Source organism: Apis cerana, linkage group LG11 (assembly GCF_029169275.1).
Source record: "Apis cerana isolate GH-2021 linkage group LG11, AcerK_1.0, whole genome shotgun sequence".
In the NCBI taxonomy this organism is placed as follows: domain Eukaryota; kingdom Metazoa; phylum Arthropoda; class Insecta; order Hymenoptera; family Apidae; genus Apis; species Apis cerana.
In genome coordinates this window covers 13,434,648-13,452,033 of record NC_083862.1, presented here as the reverse complement: position 1 = coordinate 13,452,033, position 17,386 = coordinate 13,434,648, and the positions used below count along the sequence as shown (strand labels likewise).

Genomic DNA, 17,386 nt, shown 5'->3' with positions numbered 1-17,386 from the left:
GTCTCGCTGTATAACCGGTCCAAATTCAAATCGTCGTTTATCCTCTATCTCCTCGATCTTTGTCATCAATATGTAGTCGTCCATTTTATCCCGTATTTTGTACATATATATATATATATATATATATATAAAATATATATATATTCATCTTCCCGCGTGTTCAATGCAGAATTTCACGAGATCGAACGAAAGACGAGATCGAATAATCGGAAATAATCGGAACATACGATCGTAGACGAGAAGCAAGAAGCGGAAAGCTGTATTTCGCCAGGTAATACTCTCGATAGCGAGTAATCGATCGATCGACCCTCCTCGAGGAGGAATCGAAGCGAGCTAATCGCGCGATCGTTTCTGCTCCCTTTCGCAACGCCACCGTTTTAACATCGCTGTTACAACGTATATCACGATCAGGCGAGACGTATATATATGTCGTTGCGACACGTATATATATACACATACGAGGCGGTGTTTCATCGCGACGATTCGTAACGAATCTTGAGCAGGAACGAGGGCGTGCTTCGAGTTGTGAAGAATAAAAAAAAAAAAAAGAAAAATTTCGCGCCTCGAAGAGAGACGAATAAAATTTCGAGCTTATCGTACGGATCCTGTTACCAGATCCTTCGGCGCGCCAATTCGCCTCTTAGAGGGCGCCTCTTGGACCATTCCGCTCAACGTGACACGCGCGGCTCCGATCCTCGCCCCCCTCTTCCACCTTCTTCGAATCTTCAACGTATATCTCCGAATTCGAAATTCGTTTGAAAAACATCTGAATTGGACGGAATCGAGTGAAATTTAGTTTTTTTTTTTTTCTTTTTTCTTTTGAAAAATGACAAGAATGGGATCGAAATCGTATGAAATTGATCGAGATCAGCGACGTTCGTCGAAAGATTCGTTGGGTAGGTGGAGGGAGATCGGAGGAGCCACCACGATTTACACGAACGAAACGAAGATTTTTGATATCCGCTTTTTTATTGTTTTCACCAGCGTTTCTAATTTTCTACGAGGATTAATGAGCGCGAGAGGGAGAGAGTGAATGTGTGTGAGAAAGAGAGAGAGAGAAAGAGAAAATTAGTGGAAGGTTTTTGTAAAAGTAGTCTGTGGAGTGACACGCTCGCAGAAGAAGAAGAAAAAAAAATGAAAAAAAGAAAAAAAAAAAGAAAAATTCGTTCAAAGAAAATGTCGCAAGGTAGGAAGACCCGAAGGCTGACCAACTTGAAAATTAGCATTTTTGCAAGGGGAAACTTGGGCCGGACCGAGTGAAATCTTGAATCGTTTGAAATTTGAAAATTTTTAAATATCGCTTGTTTCAAAATCGAATTTTATATCTTCGTATTTTATATCTCGAATCGAAACTCGAAATCGATTGATTTAAAAGTAAAATTGATTTTTCTTTAAAACTTGCCCAATAGCCAAGTTTTAAAGAAATTTCACCATGCATTATCGAAATTTTTCTTTCTTTCAAAATTTCCATATAATCCTCTTTCGAGAGGAGAGCCAAGTTTCCAGACATGGCTGGCTATTGTTGTTCGGCCTTCGATCGACAGGAGGGAGGGAGGAAAGTGCAAAAGAAGAAGAAAAAAAAAAAAACGAAAAAAGAGCGTCCGGAATTTTTTAAACGCGACCACGTCGCGATTTTACTAGCGATTTTTACATCGTTTTTTACACGATTCTCGCCGGCCTAAAGGAGCCGTCCTTCCCGCGAACGGCTGCTCCTGCATTTGCCGCTTTCTCGTGGCGCAGATCGCGGAGATCGATCTCGATCCTGTTCGATTTAAAAAAAAAATTATTACCCCCTAAATCGATCCGAATCGAGGAGAAGAAAATTTCTATCGAATCGAAATAAGGATTTCTTTTTAACGCAACCACGTTTTGAAACATTTCTTTGGGGAAAAAGAGGCTGCTTCTAAAAAAAATTCCGATCGATCTTCGGTTCTGCGCCGGGCGAAGATCCCAGATTCACCCTTCACCGCGATCATCGCCACCGATCACTCGGAAGAAGACTGATAGCGCAGTAAACAAACGAAAAAAAAAACTCGAGTGACTCCATCAAGACCGCTCCATCAACAATCTCAAGAACCTCGAAAAGGAAGGAAGGAAGGAAGAGAGAGAGAGAGAGAGAGAGAGAGAGAGAGAGAGAGAGAGAGAGAGAGAGAAAGAGAAGGAACGAGGAGGGAAATTCCACGCGCACCCATACGCGATCGACTGGCGAGACTCGTCGTTGGTTTCACCTCGTACGAGCAGCAAAACGGAAGGAAATTTTCCAATCTTTCAAATCACCGAGGGAGAAGGAGAAGAAAAAGAAGAAGAAGAAGAAGGAAGAGGAGAAGAAAATGGACGAGACACGAAAGGGAAAAAAAGAGGGGAGATAGACAAGAGAGAGAAAGAAGTTTTCACGTATCTCATGTATCACGTTACATAACACTACGCATACATATACACGTATAATACACATACACATATGCATACGTGCAACGCGTAACAGCAAGAAAGAGTGGGAGAGAAAGAGGAGAAGAGCGTAAGTGAGCGAGAGAGAGAGAGAGAGAGAGAGCACGTGCATAGAGGAATAATAGAAAAAGGATAAAAAAAAAGAAAATAATAAAATAAAAGTAAAAAAAAGACTACTAGGCTACACTACAGTGCTGCATACGTATTTAAATTAAAGGATAATGCATTTAAATAAGCATGGATGTGCATTCTAGATGTATTAGAGGAGTTTCACCACACCACATTTAGTATTAATTATTATTAAAAAGTTGTAGTCCGACGTGAGGGAGGGGGTGGGGGAGAGCCTTTGGATACTCTTAATTCCTCCCTTCCTTCCTTTCTTTTTCTTTTCTCCAAAGAAAAAAAAATCGTATAATATTTTTTTTCAATTTCTTTTTATTATCTCGTTCGATATTTTTCGAAAAAAAAAAAGAAGTCGTTGAAATATTTTTTTCGACGAGTAATTTTCCTTCCTCGAAGGCTTCTCCGCCCGCACGCCCGAACCCCCTCCCTTGAGAGAAACCGCGGTGGGGATTTTCATCGTTCACGATCATTGTATCACCTTCATCGCCGTTTTTTATTTATCTCGTACGTGTTTTACGCAATTTATCGACGACAAACAATTACTAAATGAAGTAGATATATATATATATAAAATATATATATATATATTATATATATAATATATATATATATATACATACATATAATATATATATATATATACATATATATATATAATTTGTTAAGACGGAGGGGGAAGACGAAGAGCAAACATATTGTCATTATTTTATCGACGTCGTATTATTTATATCGGAGGAGTACCACAGTATATACAATAATTAATAAAAAAAAAAGGATCGACTAGTGTATTTCGAACCCGACTGACAACAATTAAAGAATTTAATTGCGCTGAAACCAAACTGCCCTACATATTTTACTATCCCTCAAACACACACATATATATATATATATACACATATGTGTATACAAAAAAGGATATTCCATCGTCGAAACACGGAAAAAGAGAGGATGAAGAATATGTTTCTCTTACATATTTTCTTGTTTAAAATCAGATTTTGTTTTAAAAATAAAAAGGTACAATTCTTTTTTTCATCCGTCCGTTCTTTCGAATTACGGTTAAGCGAATTAACCGTAACTCGACTCTCGAAACGGTTAGCGCGGGAGGAGAGGGGGAAGGGAAGTCGAGCTGACGTCGACTGGAAGCGCGTGGGATAATCGTTAAACGAAGAACGCAGATTGTCAATCGCCCTTCCCTCTCTCCTCTGCCAATTACGTTTTCCATTTCCATCATTTTTTTTTTTTCTCTTTTTCTATTTCTTCACCTCGAAACTTCTTCGAAACTCGAACCTTGGAAAGAATCGTTAGACAATTGGAGAATATTTTTTTTTTAGAAAATGTGCATTTCTCTGGAAAAATTGATCGAACCTGGGCGAGCGATAAAAGTGGATTGGGGCTCGATGATTGTATTTTAACAAGGAAATTCTCACGGCTCGGTGACCACGAGCCACCTGCTCCACCAGCGATAAGGAACGCGCGCGCGCGCACGGAGGTTGTCCTTTCTCCTCCTTCCTTTTTTTTCAGTGTATTCAATCACACTCCGCAAAATAGGGAGAATATCCATTTTCCAGCTTATCAATTTTTCTTCCACCTATTAAATGATTTTCATCGATCCTTTCTCTCCCCACGCTCTTCCTCTTCTCTCCCACTCGTCGTATCCGAAGAAATTATACCTCTCCAGCGCAGTTTCGATCCCGTTCTCGATCGATCCCCTTGGATTCTCGTTCGTTTCACACCCCCGCTCGCATCGTCCCATCGCGTGGCGCGCAACCGTGTCCTTTTTTCCCCCCTTTGCGTGCGCGGAACCCGGTGCGAAAGGAGCAACCCGATCGGAGCACAGTTGCGCTCCGACTTCGATCAGGACCGCTCTCCGCTCTCCCCCTTTTGGAAAATTTCGTCCCCCGGGAGAAAAGGAAGAAAATAATAAGTAATAAGTTCGGTGGAAGTGGATAAAAGCGGTCGATTGTTTCCAACGACGGATTCCAGAGAGAGAGAGAGAGAGAGAGAGGGATTTGGAGAAGAGGGAAGGAGGGAGGGAGAGGGTGTTCGGCATGACGATGGACGACGCGTCTCGAGAAAGATCACGGGATCTCGAGCACGCGAGGAAGGAGCTTGCCTCCGTGATCGAGAGGATCGAGGGAACGAGCGGCCTGGCCGACCGCCCCGTCAAATATTTTCGGGCGCGGCGGCTGCTCGCGCGCTCCACGAAACGCGCTCGGTCGAGCCGCCTCCTCCTCCCCCCACTCCTCCCAACGACGGGCGGCAGACACCTGTGGATCCTCGCTTCGATCCTCGCTTCGATCCTCGCACGATCGGCGTGGAATTACGGGCAAGCCGCGCGTCAACACAAGGTGAGATTTAATCTTCCCCCCCCTCTTTTTCTCTTTCTTTCTTTCTTTCTTTTTTTTTTTGGAACAGAGAGATTAATCAAATAGTGGTAGTTTCTTTCTTCCCCCTTTTTTTCTCTTCTTTCTTTTTTTTTTTTGGAACAGTATAAGTATAAGAGAGATTAATAAAATTTAATAATAGCTGTTTCTTCCTTTTCCCCTCTCTTTCTTTCTTTATTATTATTTTTTTTTTTTTTTGGAACAGTGAGATTAATAAAATAGTGGTAGTTTCTTCCTTCCTCCTTTTTTTTCTTTTTTTTTGGCACAGTATAACAGTGAGATTAATAAAATAGTAGTAGTTTTTTCCTTTCCCCCCTCTTTATTTCTTTATTTTTTTATTAATTTATTAATTAATTCTTTATTTATATATTAATTAATTCTTTATTTTTTGTTTTTAGAACAGTATAACAGAGAGATTAATAAAACTTAATAATAGCAGTTTCTTTCTTTCCTCCTCTCTTCTTTTCTTTATTTTTTTTTTGGAACACATTAATAAAATAGTGACAGTTTCTTTCTTCCCCCTTTTTTTTCTTTTTTCTTTTTTTTTTTTTTTAGAACAGTACAACAGAGAGATTAATAAAATTTAATAATATCAGTTTCTTTCTTTTCCCCTCTCTTTCTCTTTTTATTTTTTTTTTTTTTTGGAATAGAGAGATTAATAAAATAGTGGTAGTTTTTTTCTACCTTTTTCTCTTCTTTTTATTTTTCTGGAACAGTATAATAGAGAGATTAATAAAATAGTGGTAATTTTTTCTTTCTGCCTTTTTTCTCTTCTTTTTTATTTTTTCTGGAACAGTATAATAGTGAGAGTCAAATAGTGGTAATTTTTTCTTTCTGCCTTTTTTCTCTTCTTTTTTATTTTTTCTGGAACAGTATAATAGTGAGATTAATCAAATAGTGGTAGTTTTTCTCTTCTTTTTTATTTTTTCTGGAACAGTATAATAGTGAGATTAATCAAATAGTGGTAGTTTCTTCCTTTCCCCCTCTCTTTCTTTTTTTTTTTTTTTAGAACAGTACAACAGAGAGATTAATAAAATTTAATAATATCAGTTTCTTTCTTTTCCCCTCTCTTTCTCTTTTTATTTTTTTTTTTTTTGGAATAGAGAGATTAATAAAATAGTGGTAATTTTTTCTTTCTGCCTTTTTTCTCTTCTTTTTTATTTTTTCTGGAACAGTATAATAGTGAGATTAATCAAATAGTGGTAGTTTCTTCCTTTCCCCCTCTCTTTCTTTCTTTATTTTTTTTTTTTTGGAACAGTATAACAGATAGATTAATAAAATTTAATAATAGCAGTTTCTTCCTTTCCCCCTCTCTTTCTTTCTTTATTTTTTTTTTTTTGGAACAGTGAGATTAATAAAATAGTAGTAGTTTCTTCCTTTCCCCTTCTCTTTCTTTCTTTATTTTTTTTTTGGAATAAAAAGATTAATAAAACAGCGATAGTTTCTTCTTTTCCCCCTCTTTTCTCTTCTTTTTTTTTTTTTTGGAACAGTATATCAGCGAGATTAATAAAATTTAATAGCGACAGTTTCTTTCCCTCCCTCTCTTTCCTTTTCAAGAGTAGAACTTAAAATTAAGGGTAGAAATTGAAATTTTTGTCAAGTGTTTGGCCGAGCTGCCCCCTTTCACGCAGAAAATATTTCGGCCGGCCGAGGATTGCTCGATCTGCACAGGCGTTGAACAGGTGGACAGGATATTCGACGTGGATCCATCCATTTTCGAGGAACGGTAGTACTATTACCACTTCTCCTCCGATTTTATATATAATCTTATTCTAGAATTTTTCCAAAATTCTCTTTCTTCCCTCCACGCTTTTCTCTATTCCTCTCTTTCTTTTTCTCTCTCTTTCTCTTTTGGGGGTGGGGGTAGATACGCTTATTCGGGGCGGCCTGTAGTGGTCGTGGACGCGGCTATTAACTGGACCGCGACGGAGGTATTCTCGTTTCCGTTCTTCAAGTCGTTGTACGAGGGCGTGGACGGGAATTGCCAATTTTTCCCGTACAGAACCGAGTTCAAGAGTCTGAGGGAGGTGTTCGAGATGAGCGCCGGCCGATCCCTGTTGGAGAAGGGGACGGAGCCTTGGTACGTTGGCTGGTAAGTGAGCGTATACCGTTAGGGAGGGGGAAGGACTTCGTAGAGGTTCCCCCTCCCCTCCACTTTCCCCGGCAAGAGATAATTAATAATAGGATTGGATTAGATTTTTAAAGGACGTCGAAAAAGAAATGGGAAAATATAGGAGAATGGCGAGAGGAATAGGCGCCCGTGAACGCGGCAGTTTTGGAGCTTCGAAAACTCGCACGTATGCGCACAATCCGGCTAACGAGCTTACCGACAACCTCTATACAGCTCCCGTGTATCCCGCGTATTCATTGAAACAATTACCTAGAAACTCGAATTCGTGTCTATCCGTGTTTTTTTTCTTTTTTTAAATGCGAAACTCGTTTCATTCATTTCATTCTTTACGCAATTAATTGTAATTTATTATCGAATTATCCAGAAACTCGAATTCGCTATTTCTTTGTTATTTTTCATTGTATTTTCCTGCAAACTCGAATTCTGCGCGTTGCTATTTTTTTTATTTTAATCCGAACTCGTCCGTTAATATTTCGTTAATATTTTTCCCCAATTTCGGATTAATTATCGAATTATCCAGAAACTCGAATTCGTATTTATATTATAAATATTCCTCGTCGATAATTTTCGTCTCAATGTATCTCTCCCCTACCTTTCTTTTTTCGTAATCTCCATATAATTACATTGGAAATTTGCAGGAGCAATTGCGACGAGGAAATCGGCAGTTTGCTCAGGCAACATTACCAGAGGCCCTATTTTCTTCCAGCCACGGCGGAGACGGAGAAGACCGATTGGATTTTTATGGGGAGCCACGGATATGGGGCCCCTATGCACGTGGGTGGCAATGCATGCGTTTCGCGCATGCGTATCGAGTTTTATCGACGGTGCATCGATGTATTATTTCTTCCAGGTCGACGACGTGGAACACCCCTCGTGGCAGGCGCAGATCAAGGGCGAGAAATTGTGGATCCTCGACCCTCCCAGGGAGTGTCATTATGCTTGCAAGAGATTGGAAGTGGTTGTGCATCCCGGTGAAATAAGTAAGACAATTCCGTTACATGCTCGATCGAGCGCCAGCTCCTTTTAATTCTCGCTCAATTTTCTTCTCCGCGAACAGTTGTCCTCGACACGAACCGCTGGTACCATCAGACGGTAATCGTGTCCGAAGAGATGAGCATCACCATCGGTGCGGAGTACGATTGAAACAGCGAGACGATCGTGCCACGCGTCTCCTCCAAACGTATCAATAAATAAAGATATTTTCCCTTCACTCTCATCGACGATACCTTCGATCCAGAAATTTAATTTCCATCCACAATCCTGTGTAATTCTAATATACATAATACTCGCATCTACTTTGAAGAAAGAATTTAAAATTCGTCTACAATTCGCTATTAGGAAAGAAACGTTTTGGAAGGAAAACTCCTATTCGTCGCGTATATCGATCCAAAACAAGCAGTGTATCTTTGACTTGGCATTCGCGCAGAACTCTGACGTATCGACGTAGCAACATAAAAACTCTTACTCCTTCTTAATATATACGAGTAAGCTGTTAAAACTATACCGTAGATAGTCTCGTAAATGAAATACATTTTTCGAACCATTTTTCGTATTACATACCGCTATCGCGTGTATGTTGGCAACGTAGAAGGAATAACACGTGGAAAGATTCGACCTTTGACCAATCCCGTAATCCACAATAACAGAGCCGAGGATTCCATCGAGGCGGGCAGTTGATCGGTTTCCTCGAGAGGAGAGGGCGGCGGTTGTTGGAACACGCGCCGGGTAACGCACGAGGAGGAGGGAGGGGAGGGGATTAGGGAGAGGCAGGGAACCCCCGCGGCAGCCACCACCTGCCGCCAGGTGCGAGTTGACGAGGGACATCTGCACGAGGGGCCCGTGCCGTCCCGTTTCCTTTTTCACCGTCCTCGCCAATTCACGGGGGCCCCGAACATTTAGGTGTCTGTCTGGAGTCCAGGCTTATTATCGGCTGGGGTAATTGGCCCAAGCTGGCGATCCAATTGCGGGCAACGTTTGTTTGTCTTCGAGTGGACAATAGAAAATCGTTCGATTATGTTCGATCGGGTTAATTGGGACGATGTCGTTACAAGCGAATTTTTTGAAAGAGTCTTTTTCCTTCTTTTTTTTTCTTTTTTTATTTTTATTTTCGGTCGAAGAAGATAACGAGGATATTGTATTAATTGTAACAAAAATTTTAGATATTGATCATCGGCGAAAAAAGCTCGAGAAAGAAAGATATACATATATATACACGATGCTGTATTTACGGCTTTTTTATTCTTTGTGCCGTGGTTTGAATAGCTTGTAGCCTTTGCGTGGGCGGATTACGTAATTCGCGTGTATCGCGTAGATTTCGAAGAGTCGAAGTAGCCGGTTAATATTGAGATCTGAGTGGAAACTTGAATCTCTTCAATTGAGAGAGAGATTTAAATATTCAATTTTATATTATACGGAAAAAGAAGAAAAGAAAGATGATAAGTCGTGAGGGGCGATTGCTGTCCAACTAGGACAGGAGAAGAATAGGGAATAAAAAAAATGGGCGGAAATAGGGATAGGAAAGGAGGGGGGGGGATGCATCGAAGGAGGCCCGAGGGCTTCCTGTTTCAACCTAATTACATTCCATTCGATGCGGGGGTTGGGAGGGGGGAGGAGGGGTTGGACGCGCAACAAAATCTCGTTAATTCATAAAAATTCTCGGTCCGTTTCGCGGCTTTCTTTTTGCCCGCGCGAAATTAAAATCCCCGCGCGCGGCGGTCGAATAATCGATAACGTAGGAACGCGCGCGGGATTCCCTCGATCGAATTTCTCCTTTTCGTTTTTCTCCTTTTCTTTTTTTCTTCAACCACGGCTGAAAACGCGTTGCTGATTTTAAATTTGATTTTATCTTTATTAATCTCAAAAATTCCATTTTATTCCATTTAATTCCGTTTATTTCGCGAAATGTAAAAAAAAAAAGAAAAAAGAAAAAATCGAAGAAGATCAAATCGAATGTTCTTACGAATCGAACGTTCTGCCAATTTTCAGCCGGAATGAGCAACGGGATCAAGAAGATCGTGTTTAGAAAGGAGGTCGAGCTCAAGTTTTTTTAAACGAGCATTGAATGAACCGTTCAACCAGAGATAAATTTTAAATGCTTCCTGAAACGTGTCCTCGATATTTCGATATCATCGATCAGAGAGGGATGGAATTTCAATTCACGAATTCAAACAGACTCTCTTTCCATTCTCCCCAAAGAAAAAATTTTTCAACTTTCCAAAAAGAATGTAAAGGAACGAATGAGCAAATCCCGGGATTCGAAACGACGGGCGAGTTTGAAGAGAGATTTCTCGGTCGATAAAGAAGATCGAAGAAGTTTTCGAGGGAAACTCGCGTGTTTGCGGCACACTTTCGGCAAATTTCAATGGCCGTCGAGGGTATAGGGGCGCGATGACCACCGAGCGACGGTTGGCAGTAATGGCCCTTGTGCACGTGTGCGCTTTTGTGTGCGTGTGTACGTGTGTATGTGTAGCTACGACGTACGTTTCGACCCCCTTCCACGATCGCGCGCGACCTCTCTCACCCGTTTGCGGCCATGTACAAATTTCACGTTAGGTACATATGGTTTCCCTGTTCTCGCGTCTTGCTTTCTCTCTGGCCACGCCAACAACACCAACTACAACGCGCTGCTGTTCTTCGCGTCTCTCTCGACCCGTTTCTCCCTCTTCCTCGCTCCTCCTCGCCCGCGTTTCCGTCTCTCTGTCGTTCCATATACTTGCGGTCGCGCATACTTGGCGTGCATACGCGTATACGTGTATGCGCGCCCGCTCGTTCGCCACTGTCTCACCCTTCCTTCCTCTTCCCTCTTTCGAGGGATATGTACGGTTTCACACAAACGCTTCACTCCGGTGGTCGTGTACAAATTTTTTCTACCCCCTGTCTTTACGTTTTCCATGCATCTCTCAATTCTTCTTTACTTGCTTTCTTCTTTGTTTGTTTTTTCTTTTTTCTCCATTATTATCTTAACTTTGAAATTTTAATGCAAAGTTTAATTTAAGGAGGAGAGAGAGAGCGATAGTTTGTGTGTTTTTTTTAATTCTTTGTCTCTTTTGTTTATTAACTCTCTTGTAACGCGATCACGCTTTTGTTTTCTCTTTCTCTCTGTCTATCTTTGTGGAAAGAGCGGGTAGAAGAGATATTACTTTCACCTTTTGCCTATTCGTTCGCATCAAACGGCGATTTCCAACCCGTCCCCCTTCGAACCCCGCCGTGTTTCCACCCCAAAGTGTTTATATATGGAAAATCTGCACGAGTTATTATTAGCCGGGTCCCCGGTTTCGAAGCGCTTCTTACACTCGCCCACGCTCTCTCCCTCTGTCTTCCTCGCTATTTTCCCCTCGTGGCACCTCGCAGTATCTCACTTTCGTCGTATATACGTATGTACGAGGTAAAGTCTAAACTGGCATTATTTGCCCACTATATTAACGCCCTTATCTCTCTTTCGGTATGGCGGTATGCAAATTTTATGCAATACCACTTCCTCTCCACTATCCTCACCCCTATGATTCCTATCCACGCTCTACGATTCTTCTTTTTCTTTCTCTCTCTCTCTCTCTCTCTCTCTCTTACTGTTTTGCTCGCTCGTAAATCATCGCTCGAGCGATATCGATTACCTTTCGAAAATTTCTCGATTTGTAGAAATTTATTAATCGTAAGCTCAGTTTTTAATTTTTCGTTTAAATTTGAGAATAAGAGAAGAAGGCACAGAAAAATGTAGAGGATTGAAAATCTACCTGGATCCGCTCGTTTCCACTTTCGAGAAATCTACCATACGAGAATTCCAGAAAGTTTTCCCCCTTCTCTAAGAAAAATAAAAATTACTCTTCGCTTTCGAGGAACAGGATCGCAAATGCCATTCCTATTCACTTCTCGCTACCAACTTTTTGCTAAGCCAAGATCCGTCGATGGAAATCTACCATCGAATTTTTTTCGAGTCCCTTCGAGAACGATAAAAATTTATCCATTTATTTGCGAAAAATCGAGATTTGCAAATCCCTCTTCTTTCCATTCAATTCTACTTGTCTATTTTCCAAGAATTCTTACTCGAAAGACTACAGAATTTTTCCCTTTCAAAATCTAATCGACTCGCTCGTCCGTCAAACTTGGAACAATTCTATTAACCCCAAATCGACCCCTTTATTAACCCTCTAATTCAACGATTCTCGCCCGAATTACTTTCGTCCGAAATTGCAATTATTATTCAATTTCTCTTCTCACTTCCAAAACCTGGCTGCGCATCACAAAACCTTCTCTATTCAAACAGTTCCCCCAGTTGATCCCAATCTTCGCGTTATCTAATCTAAATTATTCTACACACGATTCATAATTGAACAAAAAAAAAAGGGGGAAAACGCAATTGAAATTCCTTTCGCTTCCAAATCTATCTTATTCTGTATCTCATTCGTATCCACGAATTATTTTAAAAAAAGAAATCTCAAATTCACCCTTCCATCCCCCTCGTTATCTCACACACATACACGAATCATATATTTTCAAACGGGACAAAAATTGCATCCCCTTTAAATACGATTTTCAAACATTTCCCAAGTTTACACCACCACCCCGCTTTCGACTTCCCCCGTTCCCCTCCTCGCAAAATTCTCCAAATCCCCCCTCCATCCGATCCAAACAATTCTATTAATCGGAATTAATCTAAACCACCTCCCTCCCCTCCCTCGTTATCCCTTTCGTTTCTACGATTTTCGCGCGAATTATCTTGCGCGACGCGACCCGTAACGGGGCGAAATCCCCTACGCCGCGTTCTCACCACCCTCCAACCCCCTCCAACCCCTCCTTCCCCCTCCCCTCCTCCGCTCCGTGTGTTTATGGCAGCACACGCGTTACGTGCTGACCCTTCCTCCCCTCCACCACCTTCAACCGCCCTTCTCCCCCTCCCCTCCCCACCACCGCCCGCACGTAACCACGCGCACACACAGCCGCGCACACCGTCCCCCGCCACGTAAGGACGAATAGCGGCTGCGTGTTGGCGCGTGTACATGCACCGTATGTACTAGGCACCGTGGATACACATAGCCCGTTCTCGGTACATACATATCGGTCGCGTTATCGATTATTTTACCCATGTGGAACTTTCCCCTATACCCCTGCCGCCCCACTCGGCGTCGCGACGCCCGGTATAGAGCGCGATATCGACGTTACATCGCTGCCCGCCCCTCCACTCGCACGCCCCCACCAAGCGCCCAGGCCTCAGGGCCGGCGAAACGGGGCTCGGCACCCCGCTGCTTATCGACCATATGGATTTTTCGCCTCGACAATCGTTCTCCTGCCAATATTTCACGAGCATTGCCATTTTCCTTCCACGATCCTTCCGCGGATGGAATCGTGGATCGTAGAATCGTGGACGGTTATTCATGGAATTATTTATTCGGGAATGGGAATAGGGGATCGGAAAGGGGAGGGCGTGTGTTTTGTATATGAATTGTGTAACTTTTCTTTTTTTTTCTTCTTATCGATCTTTTCAACGATCTCTTGACGAATTTTCGTGCGAAGTTGTCTGCTTTATCAATTCTGGATTTTTCTTTGAACAGTTTTTTTTGTTTTTCTTTCTTGGAGGTGAATTTTTTTTTTTTTTTCAATAGATTGGGAAACGTATCGTAGTAGATTTTCCGCAGTGTACGATCAATGAATTTTTGTTTCGACTTTATAATCGACGTCGAATCGTCGCTGGATACTTCGCTCTCCCTTTCAGCCAATATCTTTTTTCCACGCGCGTTACCAACGACAGAAATTGTTAAAAACGTAGAGCCAGTCTCTATTCTTTTAACATGAACACGACGAAGTCTAAATTCGTCCGATAATGATCAAAAGTTTGGGAAAAGTTTTTTCTAAGGAAAGGTGAAATTTGGAAATGCGTGTAGGGACGTTTAAAAAAATTATTGGTCGAAGACAAACAAATCTGAAAGGAGAAAGAGGAGAAGAGGTTGAATCTTTGAAAGTTGAACGATATGGGAGAGCGAATATCGATTTCGACTCCGTGTCAGAGCAACGGCGACTCAACGAAGGATCGAGCGTCGAATTTTTCCCCAACGCACACGCTCTTTATTCGTATATATTTATACGCGTTAGCAATCGAATCAACTGCAAACTTTTGGATACCATTCGATATATTACAATTCCAGCTTAACCAAATTATTGTATCATCATCCGTAAACTCCTTGATTCCACCTTATAGGCCGAAATAACGCGATATATCTCCTCTTCTCAAAATCGACACGATATATTTCCCACATATATTTGCTCGTGGAAAGGGATTCTTACGAATCGCGCGGGCTTCCGTCGGCGCGACGTTTTTTATCTCTTCCTGCTCGGCTTGCCGCCGATATCGATTTTATCCGAGCGGCGATGGCCCGGGTCCCGCCCTCTGTCGCTCTGGCGAGATCGGTCGCAGATGCGCGACCGTTCGACCGGTCGAATCGATCGGCGCCGCATGATTGCGCGCCCCCCTCTCCCCGCAGCGCGCGGTTCGAGTTTTTCGCGCGGGAAAACGTAGCCGATCGAAGGCAGCGCGCGCTTTCTGCGCTCGACGCGCGATTTTCTTCATCTTCGTTCTTTTATCGCGAGGTGAGGAAGGTTTCGAGGTTCGCCGAGATTCTTGGATAAAGATTTACGGGATTCTTTGGTAAATCTGGAAGTAAAATGAGTGAGTCGTGAATGAGTGAGTGTTGGATAAAGGTAATTTAAAATTTAAAATTAGAATCTTAACTCGGTTTGACTGATATTTAGAATTTTAGAATAAACGTAGAAGTGGATGAACGAGTCGCGACTCGATTGTTGGATTTAGGGGAATTTAGAGTAGGGAAAAATTGCGGTTCGGTCTTAATTTTTTGCAATGGAGGAATTTGGAATCTTGACGAGAATGTAATTTCGAACTTTCGAGTGGGGATTTCCTCGTACAAAGATATATACATCTCTCGAATCTTAGTGAAAAATTCAGTGGTGGAATCGTGACTCGTTCGAGCCGTTTAGAATTTTCATAAACTTTGGAATAGAAGCGAATGAGTTGTGATTCGATCGAAAAGAAAAGAAGAAAAATAACTCGTAGAATTGCAAAATCTCGCTTTAATTTCCTCCCTCCCCTTCCCAATGGAGAGCAATACGAATGAATTTCTACGATCCTTACGACGATAAGGATAAACGAACGAAATTTTTGCGCGTTCAGACGCGAGATTATCCGCGTCATCCGTTCACGGGATAATGAAGCGAGGCCAGTGTTGTTGCGAGGAGGTGCGGCGGAGGGGAGAGGGGGCTGCGCTACTTTTTCGCATTTATCGCAGTCGTGTCAAGTTGACACGCGCGAGGCTTAATTTCGTTACTGAATTATTTTAATTAATAATACGTCGAATGAATTTTCCACGTTTCAAAGTGCCTGTTTATCTGGCATAATGCGTTGTAATGCGCGTATCGTGGAAAAACATTGTCGCAAAAAAAAAAAAAAAAAGAAAGAATTAACTTTTTCGAAAAGTTTAAACCGATTCCTCCTCGTTTCTCGTTTTGACGAGAGAGAGAGAGAGAGAGAGAGAGATTAAAATTGGACGGGCGATAAACGAATTTTTAAATCGGGTCGATTTTGATCCTCCCCCCTCCCCCTCGATTATAAACACAATTATAAATATAATACGCGTTGAAAACGAGACGCCGGATAAACAATTAATCTGGTTCAAAAGGTCGACTGGTTGTTTTTCGTAACAGGTTTAAAAAAGGAAAAGGGAATTTTAATTAATAGAATTTTTTTTTTTTTAATGGACGCATCTCAAGCATTTAAAAATCCGTTCCAATTTCGTTCGCAGCACGAAATATCGTCCCCGTCCCGCGCGATACATTCGTGCCTTATTAACAAAGGATAAATCGTTTAACCGCCATTTTTTTTTTTTTTTATTATTGTACAAAGCCATCGCGTTTCATCTTGAAAGTGTAGATATTTTATACGCGCGATTCGGCTATTCGATTCGAACGGTTTCGATTAATTTCATCGAACCCTCCCCCTTCCCTCCTTCTCGTGGCTATTAACACGGTTAATAAACGAAAGCTACGCTTTTTAACCGCGATTTTTATTCGTGATCAATTATTAACTATGTCTACGTTATACACACACACGAATTAATATTTTTAAATTACAAAGGGGGCGTTTTATTTTTCTCGTCTTTGAAGAAAAAAATTACGCGTCTTCTCACGAAGAGGATTAAACGAAACGGGGTGGAATGATATAATAGAAGGATAAACGAGGATGTCGTTGTAATATTAATTGGCATTAATTAATTCGAATCCGCTCTTTAGCGGCTTGTTTACGAGGCTTGCCCTTTAACGGTTGCAGAAATAGCAACGGCCAACGGTTTAGCAACGGTTCACCACGCGCACGCGAAAACAAATTCGTATCTGTACATTTCGTTTCCCTTTTTTTCGCTTTTCAAATTTACCGCCACGAATCCCTCGCCCATCGAATTCGAACCCCGCGTTGCGCTCCCTGTTTTCACGCGTGCGACCCCCTCTTCCCTTCGCATCGATCGAGAATTAATTTCTACTAGGAGAGGAAAGCACTCTAGTCTCTCCCCTTCTGTTCTCAACTCTCGTCCTCGTGCAAGGAAACAAATGATAAATAAACGCTCGATTTTGGAGGAAATCGTTCGACGAATTTTCCTCCGAAAGAAAGAAAAAATCGTTCCTTCGATTATCACCGATCTTGCATGCCTCACACCCTACCCCCAGCTTCCTCCTCTTCGGAGATATTCCGTACAAATAACTGCTCAACGAATCCGTGATTTCTTTCTCCCTCAGGCTCGAACAACCATCCAACGTGCCGTTCATCCATTCGAGAAATCGATGCGGAAGCACGAAGCTCCTGCGAGCGACGAAATAATCCGAAAGGGACACGAGCGAGGAGAGCGTTTTCTCCGTGACCGTTTCCTTCTCCTCGGCGGGGAAAAGCGCGCAACGGAACTGGAAGAGGAGAGAGGAGGAGTAGGGGCAGCGAGAGAAGAGGACAGAAGCGGCAGCAAAATATCTCCATAACCTCTCCCCCCCTTAAAGGATCGGGGTACCGAGAACGGCGAGCCGGTCCCTGAGCCACCCCTCGTGCCTCCCCTTCCTCCTCCCCTCCCACCCTCCTCCCCCCGAGTTCGTATCGAGTTCGTTACAGATCCCCGTCGCAAGATCTCCACCCCTCTGGTGGTGTCGTCCCCCACCCGGGCAGACCCCTGCGCGCGCCCCTCCTCCCCCCCGCAGGCCCCGCTGCCACCAAGGACGCGGCAAGCGAAGCGAAGCGTCGCAGCCGCCGCGTATAGAGGCAGTT

At 42.3% G+C, this 17,386-nt stretch overlaps 1 protein-coding gene across 2 annotated transcripts; it reads left to right on the top strand.

The window, feature by feature from the left end:
• Window positions 1-1,155: 1,155 nt before the first annotated feature.
• LOC107995707 (uncharacterized) lies at window positions 1,156-8,293 on the top strand. 2 transcript variants are annotated; one of them, XM_062082115.1, is made up of 6 exons: window positions 1,156-4,916; window positions 6,554-6,678; window positions 6,820-7,032; window positions 7,722-7,857; window positions 7,934-8,063; window positions 8,141-8,293. In XM_062082115.1, exons 1-6 carry the CDS (start codon window positions 4,617-4,619, stop codon window positions 8,224-8,226), a joined length of 990 nt encoding a protein of 329 aa, XP_061938099.1. In that variant the 5' UTR covers window positions 1,156-4,616; the 3' UTR covers window positions 8,227-8,293. The 2 variants fall into 2 exon arrangements, with proteins under 2 accessions (XP_061938099.1, XP_061938098.1); XM_062082114.1 differs by having other exon boundaries at window positions 6,820-7,044.
• Window positions 8,294-17,386: the final 9,093 nt, after the last annotated feature.

What these genes read in the sequence shown, in the direction of transcription:
- LOC107995707 (XM_062082114.1), top strand. Translation starts at nt 4,617, where the DNA reads ATGACGATGGACGACGCGTCTCGAGAAAGATCACGGGATCTCGAGCAC. An exon ending in CCATCCATTTTCGAGGAACG is followed by an intron (nt 6,679 to 6,819) that starts GTAGTACTATTA and finishes GGGTGGGGGTAG; the next exon opens with ATACGCTTATTCGGGGCGGC. An exon ending in TGTGCATCCCGGTGAAATAA is followed by an intron (nt 8,064 to 8,140) that starts GTAAGACAATTC and finishes CTCCGCGAACAG; the next exon opens with TTGTCCTCGACACGAACCGC.